Source organism: Schistocerca nitens, chromosome 6 (assembly GCF_023898315.1).
Source record: "Schistocerca nitens isolate TAMUIC-IGC-003100 chromosome 6, iqSchNite1.1, whole genome shotgun sequence".
NCBI classification, from domain to species: domain Eukaryota; kingdom Metazoa; phylum Arthropoda; class Insecta; order Orthoptera; family Acrididae; genus Schistocerca; species Schistocerca nitens.
The window spans coordinates 294,182,344-294,197,943 of NC_064619.1; the positions used below are offsets into that span (position 1 = coordinate 294,182,344).

The 15,600-nt window shown below is 43.4% G+C and overlaps 1 protein-coding gene across 8 annotated transcripts in view; it reads right to left on the reverse strand.

The window, feature by feature from the left end:
- The window catches only part of LOC126263678 (hepatocyte nuclear factor 4-gamma-like), a 684,513-nt gene that overhangs the window by 67,001 nt on the left and 601,912 nt on the right, over positions 1–15,600 (reverse strand). The window contains exon 1 of one of the 8 annotated variants that reach the window (XM_049960799.1): positions 8,801–8,866. The exons of the other annotated variants lie outside the window; for them this stretch is intronic. Within the exon in view, the coding sequence (XP_049816756.1) occupies positions 8,801–8,819 (19 nt within the window). The 5' untranslated portion in view covers positions 8,820–8,866. Of the gene's footprint in view, positions 1–8,800; positions 8,867–15,600 lie in introns of those variants that run through there. 8 annotated transcript variants of the gene reach the window in all.

The window sequence follows — 15,600 nt, forward strand, 5'->3', positions numbered from 1 at the left end:
CTATTTCGTTTACTGGTGACGACAATAATACCTCGACATTTGAAGCTTACAAAAGATCCGATTTCTGGCATGTTTTCAGCTATCAAAACAGAGTACTCTGTAGCGCCAGTCACACTGTCTTAACACCCATCACACAGGTGAAAATCATCTATTTTGCAGAGCGACAAACTATAACTGTCCACTGGACTAGGCAGTGCAGTCGGAACTTAACTTGCAATGTGGAGGTGTTAGCCCAAGTAATGTGAAAGAGCTTCTGCGAAATTCCAAAGGAACGGGGAAGGATATAATGGAAATTGGAGCTTCAAGTCAGTCGTTCGGACATGCTCAGGTTGGGTGACTACCAGTGCTGAGGTCGTGAAAGGCACGTATCTCTGTTGGAGTACAGGTGTGGCACACAATTTTAACTTGCCACACACAACCGAAAGTTACCCTGTTGTCACTTTTCATATTGCAGTTAGTGTGGTATCACGCATCGATACCACACCACGGGCGTCATAGCAAGTTTCCATCTAACATCGCTAGTGGTTGCGTGGAATCCGGCGGACCCAATGAAGCACGTCTGCTGAGCCACACCTCCAGTCTCTATACCATGAGCGCCCTCTGCTGCCGCGGTAGAGGACGTCCTGCGACAGCTGTTCAGCCACTCGCACTCGGACCCACATCGCTATGCGATGCTACACAGAAGCCATCTAGTCACGGCTCCACTACCATAGTTCGTGCTTAGTACAGCAAGACCCTTCCTTGACACTGATCAGCTGGGCTCTGTTTCTTTATGCAGTACTTGTATCGAGTCTCCATTCACTTTGAGAACTATAAGTTAAGTAAACCTATCTATTTTGATATCTTGTTCATTAATCATTTCTATACCTGTCCACCATTCCAACGATGATAGTTGTCACACCAGTCTATAGCCCACTTCTCCTTACTGTTGTGTATGAAGTCGTACATAACCATTGGAAATAGGTGTGGAAACTTTTGGACGTTTTATCTATACCACGTTAACAGCACGACTGTAGTGAAAAATATTCTGTCCTATTCAGTATGATGAGAGGCACAAGGTACAATTAGGAACTCTTACGAAACTTCGACCATCTGACCGTGCATACACTCAGTGAAAACACACACATGCAAATTGTCTTCTTAACAACCGCGGAGTAAATATTTTCTAAACGAGGGGCATTCTTATTTATCAGCATAAAACATCTATAAAGAGAACAAAGGGCTTCATTTCTAAAAGCTCGTACACGTCGCTAGTGTGACATTGGTATGCTTGCGACAACATGCACCAGTGAAACTTTTGTTGCTACAGACGAGCTCTCTCAATTCCGCGCTGGGGCCGAACGCTGGTGCCTGTGCTGAGAGACTGCGTTCTGGCCGATATGAAATATGTATCATCCGATTTTTCGACAACTATTGGGGGGGAAAACATGGTTCAAATGGCTCTAAGCACTATGGGACTTAACATCTGAGGTCATCAGTCCCCTAGAACTCAGAACTACTTAAACCTAGCTAACCTAAGGACATCACACACATCCATGCTCGAGGCTGGATTCGAACCTGCGACCGTAGCAGCCGCATGGTTCCGGACTGCTTCGCCTAGAACTGCTCTGCCACAGCGGCCGGCATTTGCGGGAAAGCCGGCCGCTGGTGGCCGAGCGGTTCTGGCGCTACAGTCTGGAACCGCGCGACCGCTACGGTCGCAGGTTCGAATCCTGCCTCGGGCATGGATGTGTGTGTTGTCCTTAGGTTAGTTAGGTTTAAGTAGTTCTAAGTTCTAGGGGACTTATGACCTCAGCAGTTGAGTCCCATAGTGCTCAGAGCCATTTGAACCATTTGAACCATTTGCGGGAAAATTTTCATTTTTGCAGATCATACAGTCAGATACCTTCAGTCAATAAAACACTCAATTTCTTTTCGTTGTCCGTCATACTTACTGCGCTGAATCAAATTAAGTAATACACTGCACGAAATTTCAAAGAATTCGTTGAAGTACAAACGCATTGCGTAAACTTTACGTATGGTTGATTTTAGCTAATACACTGCATTGAATGAGATGTCGATGAGATATCAAAATTTTATTTAAAACCGAGGGCAGAAGAATATCTCATTTCTTTCGGGAGTTATTGAGTTTTACCGTATATCCGAAGGAAGGTCGCGCGCGATCCGCTAAATCACGTCCTTGCAAATCGCGAATTATGTGATCCTAACAATCGTCAAATCTCAAACAGCCCTTCGGCTAGGGGCCATTTGTATACCCAACATAACGATAGTATTACTGTAACCATATTATATCACAGTGTCGAAGTTTGAATATTACACACTTCCTCCAACTCAGGCAAAAGCAACACATAGATTCGTTCGTTTTGCGTTCCATGTAGTCTATGGTGCGCCTGAAAGATCTTACGAAGGCGATTTCTGACAAAACCCGAAAAACATGGTTTTCGGGTACCAAAACCGAGCCGTGGATTCGAAGACAGGTATGCACAGCACATGGCTGAAATTTTTACGATATATTCTAAACGCCGATCTCGAAAAAAATCTTTACAACTTCCTTGACATCTTTATCCGTTTTTCAGATACCGAGGTTCACAGTTACCCTACTTCTACACGCGAAATATGCACGTAAAATCCTGTTAGAAACGAAAATTTAGTTTGTAACGTGACGTATCACGGAGAAGTAATATGCTGTAAAGTTTCTCCATCATCTTCAGAAGAGTTCTGGGAACGCCATGTAGTACTAATGCACATGCAAAATTTTTGTGCACGTAAGATCCAGTTTGAGGAGTAAATAGTCTTACGTCATTTCAATTTACATAAGTGAACTGCCAAAATGTTACTGACCCATAAAGTTCTTTTCGTATGAGTGACATGCCCTGCTGCAGCGGGAAAAACGAGGAAACCAGTGAAAATGATACTAATGTGGCGCAAAAACGGAGAATATGCTTCTATTTAAAAGACTGACTGAAAAATGGGGTAACAGCTGCCTTATTGTATCCACCTAAGAACCTTTAAAAATGTTCCCAAAAATGTTGGCATCCGAACATATCCGCGATTGTCATGTTGAGAGAGAAGGAGCAATGGCAGTAGCAAAATAATGAAAGATATACGACAGCGGTGAGGGATAGAAAAAGCAAAGGACACATTGGTAGTGTGGGACATAGTCAGTGGAACATAATTGATAATGACGTAACTGTGTTACGAAAAGAATGAAGGGAACAATGCCAGTGGGAGACGAATAAAGATAAGGAGAAAGTGGAAGTTGACGAGAGCTAGTGATGTTGAGAGTGTCTGGCAACGACAAATAGGAAGAGGAAGAGAGATAGTGACAGAAGAGACAGAAGCAGTGGGAATGAATGAGTGAAAGAATAAGTAGTATGCGAGAGCAAGAGGGGACATTGACAGTGAGAGGAAACGTACCAGTACGACAGAACGAAAGGTACTGTGGCTGTTACACAGGCGACAATGACAGACACAGAGAGGTGATGACAATCAGTGAGAGAACGGGCAAGTGGGAAATGAGTTACAGTTAGGAGAGTTTGTGTGAGTGAGAGGTGAATTGCATATTGAAAAGAGTCTTGGAATTAGCCAAGGTCACGCTTTCGCCGGCCGTGAACACACACTGGGAGCGCCAACTGCTTCCGTGAGCTGCGGAGAAAGCCAGCGATACATGGCGCCGACACACACACACACACACACACACACACACACACACACACACACACCTGTGTACGATTCCTTCAGCGGTTATAGGTGGCACGTGTGGAGGAGACAAGAACGTGATAATATCGTCAATTTTCTAAAAACGTTTCATTTTTAAAAAGGACGAAGCCCAAACCAAGTTCTTCAGACCATATGTAGTCGCTAATAACACAGAAAAGCAAAGACCTAGTATCAGACTGGGAGACCCCAGTGGAAGTGGGGCTGCTGATTACCGTGCAGTCAACGTCGTGGCCATTAAGAGCTGGAGCACGAGCTTATGTGGATGAGGATAGATCAAGAAATAGTCTTGACCTTTTCCTGTAGTGATTATTTGGAAACTAAGGAAAAAATTGAGCAGGAGATAGCTGGACATGGATTTGTGGATTTGAACCCCTCTCCTCACGATCCGAGGCTAAGCCTTTATATACTGTGTAAAGTAACTCAGTTGAGATCCCTATGTTAAGATTCAACTGCCCTAATAGAGAAGCTCCACTGACACTTCTCCATGCAATGTCTAATGATTAAGTCTATCTACTAAAGGTTTTAGGTAGAGTGCAGAGGATGCAAACTGTCTCTGGCTCCTCACCCACCATTCTGAATTACGGAGCTATGAAGCCGCCATTATGAGAGTACGCACAATAGAGAGATTAGCGGTTTAATCTGTGACTTCGGCACACCGTTTTCACATCCAGAATGGTACAGCACGACCTCTGCTATCCTTTCAGGACATATTCCGGTGGTGGAACTTTCTTCCTTCTCAATGATGACCAACCAGTTACATCTGGGTCGTGCGTCAATGCGCAAATATACATAAGCGACACCTAACAACAAGTTGTGTATGGCAATAACAAAACAGTGGTCGACTGTGAGATGCCTCGAATGGAGTGCTGTATTGTGTGATTACATTTCACAACGTGGTGTGCGATTCAAATAGTAAACTGGTTTCCTCGCCAACGTGTTTCCATCGGTTGAACTGCTGCGCACCCTTCACTTGTAGTGAAGATACAACGATAATAGCTCACGTATGCTCAGAACAGCGAATGTTCCACTTGCTCTTTTTCATACTTTATTGTGATGAAAATTTGTGTGTATATGCTCGTAATTAACCACATCTTTATTTAAAAGTTTTTTATTCTTGTACGCGTATTTCAGTACGAGTTTTGAACTTAATCTCATCATCTGGTGATTGTTTATAGGTATGTGTGTCATCGAGCATAAATACACGTTTAAAATAAATCCTCTCTTGCGCCTGCTGTCAAACATCACTTTACACATGCGTCCCATAACCCTCTGTCCGATACCTACCACAGTTCGTATTGGTGGTCTAGTGGTAAAGCAATCCTGTGAACCAAAAGGTCACGTGATAGGATACCAGCAATTTTTACTCTACCTACACTCTAGCCTTCACCTCTCAATAACGTGAAGACATGCCAGGAAAGGCACGTGGTTTGGGTTCCGCGTTAAGCTGTAGGTCGCTTTTCTCCTGCAAGATTACTGGAATACTTTCGGGCCATGCAGGCTGTTGAAGTGGCGTCTAATTGAAAGAATTGCGCCGGCCGCGGTGGTCTCGCGGTTCTAGGCGCGCAGTCCGGAACCGCGCGACTGTTACGGTCGCAGGTTCGAATCCTGCCTCGGGCATGGATGTGTGTGATGTCCTTAGGTTAGTTAGGTTTAAGTAGTTCTAAGTTCCAGGGGACTGATGACCACAGGTGTTAAGTCCCATAGTGCTCAGAGCCATTTGAACCATTTTTGAAAGAATTGCACGAGGCCAGTTATGCCATAAAACTATTGCTTTATTGTGCCTGTCACGAAAGTTGTTCATCACACCACAGGAGGAATTTAGAGGAAATAGCTGTGGTATGGCTTCCTCTGATTACTCAATTGATCCATGGTGACGTGCCTAACCTGGCGACAGAGTACAAAAATAGATCAGCTGGACAAATAGTCTATCAATGTCATAAAAGACATGACTCTCGAAAACTTCTCTCATAACAATGAACCAGATACGGCATGCTCAAGAACATAGCGGTAGAACGGTATCGAATGCAGAAAAGTCGTCTCCACACTTTCCTTATCGAAATGAGAAGCACACCTCCCCCACCCCCCCCCACCCCCACCCACCCACGGACTGCAGATGAGTACAAAACGCACGACGTTGTCCTGGGCGATTTTTCTGCTACTGCAGGCAATATTTTCAACGGTGTGTTTGAGTCACTGGCTAGAGACAATAAGTTCCGGAAGTGGGTACTGACGGTGAGTCATGCAGACAGCGGCTAGTATCTGCTCTCACGATGATAAGGCGCACAGCCCGCGGGCAGATACGTCTACGGAAAGCTGACAGCTGTACCACAGTACACTATTCTCCTCTACACTTTACTCCAGAAAAAAAATAATCCGAACATTGGAAATTTAGATGCATGATCCGCGACGGCGCCAAATGTTCCCACTATAAATCTTCTATACCTGGACACATGATCCCTCAGAATCACATTCACAGATTCTCGTCTATGCACCTCACCAGAGCTTCACATCTCTCTGCAAATCACCCTTATTGTGGTATTCGGTAACACTTTATTGCTTTATTTTGTGGTCGACGAACATTCATCAGAAACAATGATTTTCTCGAATTCCCTAAGAAATCGTGACATTGCTGTTCGCGCTCTCCCTGTGTTTGAAGAGTCTATCACAGAGCGAGAAGCGTACACATCGATAGCCCACTCACAGTGCTGCTGTTCGCAAGAAAACATCGCTGAGTAACCAACAGGAATTCCGGAACGGCATTAATATCTTCGTTCAGTTTAGAGAATCATAGTTTGCTTTAAATGCGCACGAATTAATGATAAAGTGCAAAAAATTGAGGAAATGATAATATTCATGCACAACGTAAGTAATAAGTCTCTCGCCTCAGCTACGTCACAAACATACAGCTGTAGTATTTCACGGCAATGTGAAGGGAAACGAATACACAACGTTAGCAATAGAGATAGCAGATGGAAGACATGAGTGTGGAAGGAAATTTCTGTAAGAGTGTGAACAGTGTAGGAGGAGGATTGCACGTACGATTATCGTGAGACATACTTGAGCAGTACTGTAGTATACTGGGATATTCGCCGAACTGGCCTGAAGAAATGCGTAAACGAAATTCGTGAACCTATATCCAGGTTAATCAATACGGTTGCATCACACGTTGTCTGAAAAGTTTGAAAACAGATGGAAAACTGTCTAGTAGATGTACACAACCAGTTTTTTTTCGATACTGTACAAAATAATCACATTGTCTCTATGATACATCACACTCAAGTCCCACAAGATGCGGTGACAAGAGATGGTTCACGGGGTTTTGTAGTATCCATATGATAAACCAAACCGTGACAAACCATTTCATTTCAAGAGATCTTCCTCGATTATTCGAAAGCTATTTTAAGTATCAACACCTTGCGGATATTCTTTTCATTTCAGTTTATGCAACTGATATTTTGCTGTCTCTGGTATATTTGTGGTAAATTAGCGCATGAAGTACCCTTATTCTCCGACATACACGTAAAAATCAGAAGCCGTTGCTTGGACCTCCATGGCATTTCACCTGTGCTCATTCGTGTAGACAGCATCTTCAATTACCCACATAGGGTCCTTCAAGTCGTACGACGACAAAAAATGTGCACGATATCTCCTGCTTCATGACGCTTAACGTACTTATTAGAAAGTAATCGATAGATAGGAAGTAATCGACATCCGTACGCCTTAGATCTTACTCTTTTTTCTGGTTTACTGGCACTCAGGTGCTTACATTTACGTGGAACTGCGACTCACTAGGAGTAACATAATAGGAAACTAAGCAATAGCCTACACAAACTACTTAGGCTTGTGAATACAAGTGGTTAATACATAATGGGAAACATGCGCATCAGATCTTTAGGCATGTCGCGTCCCCTTGCCTACTACGTCAAATCGTAACACTAACGAATCTATGCGATCAGCACCCACATACGAATCTGTGAACATCCTTACATGACGAATGTGATAAGTTGCACGCTGTCGTCGATGTAGTCGACAACAATCTTCAAAAATGGCTCTGAGCACTATGGGACTTAACTTCTGAGGTCATCAGTCCCCAAGAACTTAGAACAACTTAAACCTAACTAACCTAAGGAGATCACACACATCCATGCCCGAACTAACCTAAGGAGATCACACACATCCATGCCCGAAGCAGGATTCGAACCTGCGACCGTAGCGGTCTCGCGGTTCCAGACTGCACCGCTTAGAACCACTCGGCCACCCCGGCCGGCGACAACAGTCTTCCCATAAGGAAAACCAACGTCTAAAAAAGAACGTGTAATAGAGATCTACTAAGACTCTGATTTGAGAAGGATTACGTTTATTTGACTTCTGCTTCGTGCCTACATGTGTTTTATACAAAAATGCAAAACCAAATTAAACGAGCAAACTAAAATAAGTAACTTAGTATTTCAAACGTAAAAGTTGAGAAAATGTTTCGTTTTTTTCCCTATTTAGTTTCTTAGATTAATGATTCGTCACGATTGATACATAACTTAATTCTTTGGTTTCATATGGCGGCAAACTTTTCGTCCGAATATATTGCCGACATTACTGTGATCTGAAACAAATACAAATGGCTAAAGTATCAAAGTTCAAGAAAAAGATAATTCAATTCATTTTCTACTTCAGTTGTTACTTCCGATAAGATACGTAGCAGCCACTTGTTTGTTCACTCCTAAATAACAGCAAGCGGCAAATTACCCATATAAAAATATACTGAAAAAGACACAAAAAAACGTATGCACACCAACAATCGTCAGGCATCTAGTTGTTATCAAAATCTTCCGACATACTGCAATTCCATCGAGCTATTCACGTCATCTACTGTTAAGTGTGAAGCACTAAGGATTAAAAATTAACAGCAAAAGGAAAGACAATACTGCCTTGAATCTAAGTAACAGCTTGCACTGCAGTAACAGAATCGTTGCTACGAGTTAGTTAATAGAAGAACCGTTCCGTAGAACGTTTCTACGTAAACAAACTTGAAACAACACACAAATGTTTTGAAATCGCGAGTCGCGCCGCTCGGAGCTTTCTTTACCTTGCGTGTATAACCCCATCTCCTGCCGTTGCAATGCTACAGCGCCGACTGGCGACGGCTGTGTGGCACGACATACTACCTGTTGCGCGAGCGACGGTGGCGCACTCTTTCGGCCTTGCGAGACTCGCGCCACAGCGCCACGTTCCGCGCTCATTATCCGGAGCTTGGACAACGCTAGCTGTCGAGTCTTGTTTCGCGTGACGTTCGACTGACGCGGCAACGATAAGGAATTTGATTCAGTTGAAGTGTCAGAAAGCGTCCGAATCGGCAAAATAATTCTGTATGGCAAGTATTTGAAAAATACGTTTGTGAACAGTTCGTGTAAACAAGGCCTAGTCTCGACAGCCTGTAGATCTTGACGACAAACACGTTCACTGGACATCGGAGAGTCCCAGCTTGAATTTCGCTACATTGAGTGTTTTTTCAGTAGTCGAAGAGCAGACTGCTTTCTTTGTAAAATATCGCTGCATTTTGCACCGGAAATATCTTTCAAAGACCATTTATTCGGATTAACTGTAAGTTTGGCTTGTTGAATTTCGATTAATGGCGACGAGTGATAACAAATCGATAAGAACAGTTTCCAATATGATCACGACGAGGGCAACAACGGAACAACTTACGTCGGAAAACGGTGAAAACAAGAGATAAAAATATGTTAAAGTATTATTTACAATCATTCAAAGTGCCAAGCCAAGTTAGTGCAGTTGTTAATACACTATAGTCGTATTAGGAAGAAGAGGGGTTCAAATCTCAGTTTGACAATACATGTAAAGATTTTCGGTACTTTCCCTAAATCATTTCAATTTAGTCTTTCTCCACTTACGAGCTCGAGCTTCGTGTCTTGGTCGATGTTTTGGGGCAATCTCTGCCTGACAAACAAATATATTGATGGAGTATATGGTTCAGCTTTCAATCTTTCCTTCACCAGATCCGTTACTCTATTGTCCGCGGACTATGCAGTACATTCCGTTTTCCAAATATTTACTTGGTAATCTTTAAATGCAGAGGTTAAAAATACCGCTTCAGTTGTAAATTATTTTATTTTCACACGACCGGTTTCGGACTGTTATAAGCCCATCCTCAGGTGTCGTAGCTGTGCTGTGGTGTGGTCCCCGAGCGCCGCGTGTACCAAACGGTGAGCTGCCTATGAGCGCAGAACAGGGAGTTTTTGAGTGGGACACATTGTCTGGCCTTGGGTGCTGGGGACTATGGTACAGCGAGGAAAACGAGAAAAAAACTTTTCATTACACACATAGCGCTTGACATTCAGTGTGAAAAGTGACAATTAATGCAAACGCTCTGAGCCGCGCTTTTGTCTAAAGCATTTTTGTTGCACGTGTAATGACAAAGATCAGCCTAAAATGGGTCTGAAGAGCCCATAAAATATTTTCTGTCACTCTAATACCGTATTCGGTATTTTCGAACGATAAATTACTACATTCCAGATTATTTATGGTGTCATTTCGGGGCTTTTACGGATGTTGAAAGTGAAGTAAAAGTTATGTTCACCTACGGCGACACTGGCGTTTCATCAGCTGCCTGCTTGATACGGCACACTTTACCAGCTAGTGATGTAGTACTGCTCCCCTCGCGAAATGAGAATAAATGACAGGGTCGATTCCAAATTTCGCTATGTGCTAAGATCGGGCAGCGATTAGGCATCTGCACGCTGGAGGGGAATATTCTTCAGACAAGTATTGCAGCCAAAATAAACGTTCAGAGACTCCCATCAATCCAAAACAAAAAAACCCGAGGAGGGTCCGAATAACCCAATTACGCTTCAAGCTTGGGGTTAGAAGGCGTCAAAACAGACTTCGAAAATCTAGCTAATGTGTTTTACGGAGTACGCAGACGATCCACGAATGTGGCTATATATAGATAAGGCCAATATTGTCTGCGTTTTTTTTTTTTTAACGCCATTTATTTTGGCTCGCTGGAGGGAAGCTACGCTGCAGCTTGGTTTCCTCCTTTTCACCTGAATTTCCATTTATACCAAGGATTTAAGTAGGAGTGACGTCTTTTTGGGGTGCACACATTGGTTTACTACCTAATTTTACTAAATATAATTTTGTATATAGGTTTCCAGTATTTCTGATTTGCAAAATCCAACATAAAATATCTAGTGCACGAGTATAATAAAGAACGCAGTGTAACGTATGAAATTTGAGCAAACCGCCAACGTCGTACTAAAGTACAGAACCGGACTAGACAAAGGGGCTGAAGGATAAGTTCCAGGACAGTAACATTGAAAAGCCTCGAAGGAAGACAGCCGAACATGTACAGCCGGCGTTGCTAACTATGGCGAAGTTTTACGTACTACCGACGCCGATATGTACTGTGAAATACGGCAAAAACTGCTTCAGACTATTCGAAACTGACGGCGGGCAGTGCTGTGATGGAGAATTTGCTTACTGCGCGACGCCCATCTGCGACCTGCGCTTAGTCAACAGTAACTGTTGGAGTACTATTTGTCAGCATTCAAGTCGTTGAAAGGACAGGTTTGCAGCAAGACAAATATCCGCACGGACAGAGAAAGTCTGGATCACCACGTACTGTCAGCACGGTGACCATTTATTGCGACTTCCCTCGATGCGGCAGCAGAGAGGACGCATGCCGGCGTTGGCGGCGCTCAACGACAAACTCTGGGTACAGGAGAGCCACCACGGCGCCTTCTCAGACGAATCACGGTTCTGGGTAGAGCATCGCGACGGGCGTACACGCGAAGGCTCCGTGGATGACGAACGTTGCCAGACTGGCGCGACGGTATGCGGTGCCACTTAGGCGGTAATTCGGACACCAGCATTTATATTTCTGTCTTGCTAAGACAGGTCGCTATGCACTATTTTCGAGGTCTTCGCGACGTTACAATTCAAGGTAAGCAAAACGGCTTGGCGGCGCGGTGCTAGGATCCGAACAGCCATTACGTAAGTTTAACTTAAATGCTCCAGGAACTGAACGGGAATCCTTGGAAGACGTAGCTCCCGCGAAACGATGCTGGGTGAACTTAGAGAAGCTGTGTTCTAAGAAGACTGTAGTGCCATCATTGTGTTGCCAGCATCGTAGAGCCTATCTCATCTAGTGATCATGAGAATAAGATAGACTAGGGCAAGTATAAAAGCAGACAGTCACCTTTTCCTTCGTCTTCTACGCGAAACTAAGATGACAGAAAATTGATAATTTCTTAATCTATGGGCCCACAGCCTCGACGTAAATTCTGAATGATGAAACCATTTTCAGTAAACCATCGTAGATTGTCAGAACCAGTTACGCAGGACGACCTTTATTGCACTATCTTAATATGTCGTTACTGACCAGTTTCAACTTGTGGTCATTCTGAAACTTATCTGCGTCGGTGCTATATATGTATCGTATTTAAGAGGTTTTGACCTGATTTCGTTCATCATAAGCGATGTTTTAGGACAGCCTCTAACTGTGTCATTCATAATTTAATTAATGAAAAACTGCACCACTTATTTTTTTATGCTTAGCACAACGCGTTTCGAGAATTCATTCTCATTTTGAAGTGATTAGTTTACATGCATATTTTTGTTGATATTTGGACATTTGATTCTCTTTTAATTTACTGATTTTCGGGACGCACCCATAGAACCATCTCAAGAGTGGAATGTCACTTGTGACGGTACGAACGTCAGGACAATAGAATACCCAGTCCCTGAGCGAAGAAAATCTCCGATGCAGATGGGAATCGAACCCGGGTAACATCGGCTAGCAATTCGCCGCGGCCGTCCGTTGTGGCCGAGCGGTTCTAGGCGCTTCACTCTGGAACCGAGCGACCGCTACGGTCGCAGGTTCGAATCCTGCCTGAGGAATGGATGTGCGTGTTGTCCTTAGGTTAGTGAGGTTTAAGTAGTTCTAAGTTCTAGGGGACTGATGACCTTAGATGTTAAGTCCCATAGTGCTCAGAGCCATTTGAACCAATTCGCCACGATGACAGCGCAGCTACCGAGGCGGACGGTGCGATTTTCTGCCACTCTTGCCCTGTAGATGTCTCTTTGGGGTAATAAGGTATTTTGTCTCCTCACAGAGTGTGACACACAGGCAAAGCATCACTTGCACAGTTTGTTTTTATAATCAAATTTTGTTTCTTCTCCGGTTTCGGCTCTTGAGGAAGAATCTGCTACCATTCCTCCACAGGCATTCAGACACGTTGTTGGAAGTGTACCCAGACGAGTCCAAACCATCATAAAGGCGTATCACGTATTATTGTTCACTAAAAGGTGTCCAGAAACTTTTGAATGCTTACTCATTTGAGCGTTTGAAAACGACACGTCGCTCCAAAATCAGTTCATCGTGCAAAATAAACGACCGTGATCTAACTACGGCCGAGGTGCAATTTGTTCTTGTTCTCACTCAAAGCAGAGACACTTTAGCAACTACTGTGAAGTAATCCAACCCGTAGAATCGGTGTGACGAAGTTTGTTCAACATCAATATTATGATAATCTGAGGAGTGCAGAGCAGCCGATATCGGAAGGCAGCCTGGTAAGCGCGCCACTTAAGCAGGTTGGTTTGCTGGCTCAGTTGGAGAAAGTTCCTCCCGGAAGAGAACCAGATTCCGCCTCGAGAGGGCGTCAGCCAGCCGTCAATTAGCAGTCCAGGACGTCGGAAACCGGCTCCCATGGGACACGTTCCTTCTCTAGACACTTAACAAGTTCTTCACTCCGAGTGCCCATCTCGGCAATGTCGAAGTAGCATAGCATATGTCTCATTTATTTATGTAATTCATTTATTGCAAGTTGATTCAGGTGGTCATGTGTCATTGAAGCAGTGTCATAGGAAACACAGACGGAACTTACACAAAAATACGAAAACGGAATACCAAAATACGGCAATATACAGTTCCATTATGATAAACATCCAGGAATCCAAGAGATAACAATAATATCGAAAGAAAAAATACTGACGAAGAATACTCCAGTCTTCTAGAAGAATCTTATGTCGACCGAAGTAACTCCTTACAGCAGCTCCTGGGCGGTATTTTGTACATTAAGACTGAGGGCTACATCGTGAGAAATGAAGGCTAGGTGATGAAGACATGGAACTACGAGAGGTATATCCTAAAGACTGAAATAACTGACAGATGCTGGAAATGTGAATGACCTGGTTGCCGCACACTTTAGGACCTGTGTATCTGGGCAGACATGACCAGTTAGAACCTGCTTACACGCCTCCATGCGTCTTGTAATTAGATTAATCTGGTCTTCGCTGTCCCAGTGAAACCGAAACGTAGAGTCTTGCATTTTTGTAATGTCATTAGGCTTTCATGGGGTAGTATGTGTCTATCTTCAGGCTTCTGCCAGTTCATTTGTTCCAGCATCTACGTGACACACTTCCATGGATCGAACAAACTTGTGACCACTCGCGGTGCCCTTCTCTGTGTAGTTCAGTATCTTATGTTAGTCCTGTCTGGTATGGCCCCTGTACAGTTGAGCAATATTCTAGGATTGGTTGCACGAGTGTTTCGTAGACAATCATCTTTGTAGACTGATTGTATGTCCCCAGTGTTCTACCACTGAACCGCAGTCCTCCGCCTGCTTTATCTACCACTTAGCCTATGAGATCGTTTCCGTTCATATTCCTACAAATTGTTCGACGCAAGTATTTGTAGGAGTTGACTGATTCAAATCGTGACTCACTGACATTGTAGTCACAGAATACAATGTTGTTTTTCAGTTCTGTGAAGTGAAGGTTTTACTGTTCTATACATTTAAAGCAGATTGACAATGTTTGCACCATTTTTAATCTTAATAAGATCTTGCTGAACATTTGCGCAGCTTTTTTCAGACAGTATTCCATTATAGGTAACTGTATCACATGCGGAAGGTCTCCGTTTACTATTAATATTGTCTCAACGGAAGAGAAGCAGAGAAAATAATTCCTATAATAGGTCTCGTGCACATCATGAACGTTGGTGCAAAATACAACTAATGTCACATAAATAAAATTTTGTTGGAAACAAACTACCATCCTTTGACTATGTGCCTGTCTGTAGGCTTTTCACATGAAGATGAACAACTTTGTGTCTCCGGTAATAAGTTAAATATGTTGCATCATTACTTTTAAACTTAACTCAGTTTCATATTTCATGAAATTCTCAGCTCGATGACTTTGCCTAGTACTACCCGACGCAACACATCTGTTTTTAGTATTTTTCCTTCCCCTCTCCTCATTCTGAGACTTTCGCTTTTCAGTTTAAGTTCGCAGTTGCCACTCTACATAGCGAATTACGAACAGCGCATCTAGTGTAATATCCGATTTGTAGTATGCTGCAGTCTTCATTCTTAAGCAATTTAATTCACAACAAAGATCTGAAATTTTTTTCTCCCGTTGGTTCTCTCGCCTTATCCCATCGCTGGTACTGATCTGCTCTTTTTATTAGTCATCTTAGTTTTCTTTATACATCTTTCAGCTACATCAGCTGCTGCTGTTCCTCAGAAGAAAACATTAAATGCATGACAATGATGGCGTGACATTTCCTCGTATTTGTGATTCTCCTACAACGCTTGAGGCAGATTTCAGGATACTTCTTAAAAAGGAAACTGCCGATTTCCTTCCCCATGCTTTCCCAATCCGAGTTTGTGCTCCGAGTCTAATGAACAACTAGTTGACGGGACGTTAAACCCTAATGCTCCTTCCTTTTTCGATTCCCCAAAGGGTGACTAACAGACTTCACAGACTATATTGGGACGTAGTTGTTTCTCGCTGCGGAGATAATGGCGGGTTCCCCCACGAATAGTCGTAATGAGAGGATTACTCACCTCACAAAAAGTGGCCAGGGAT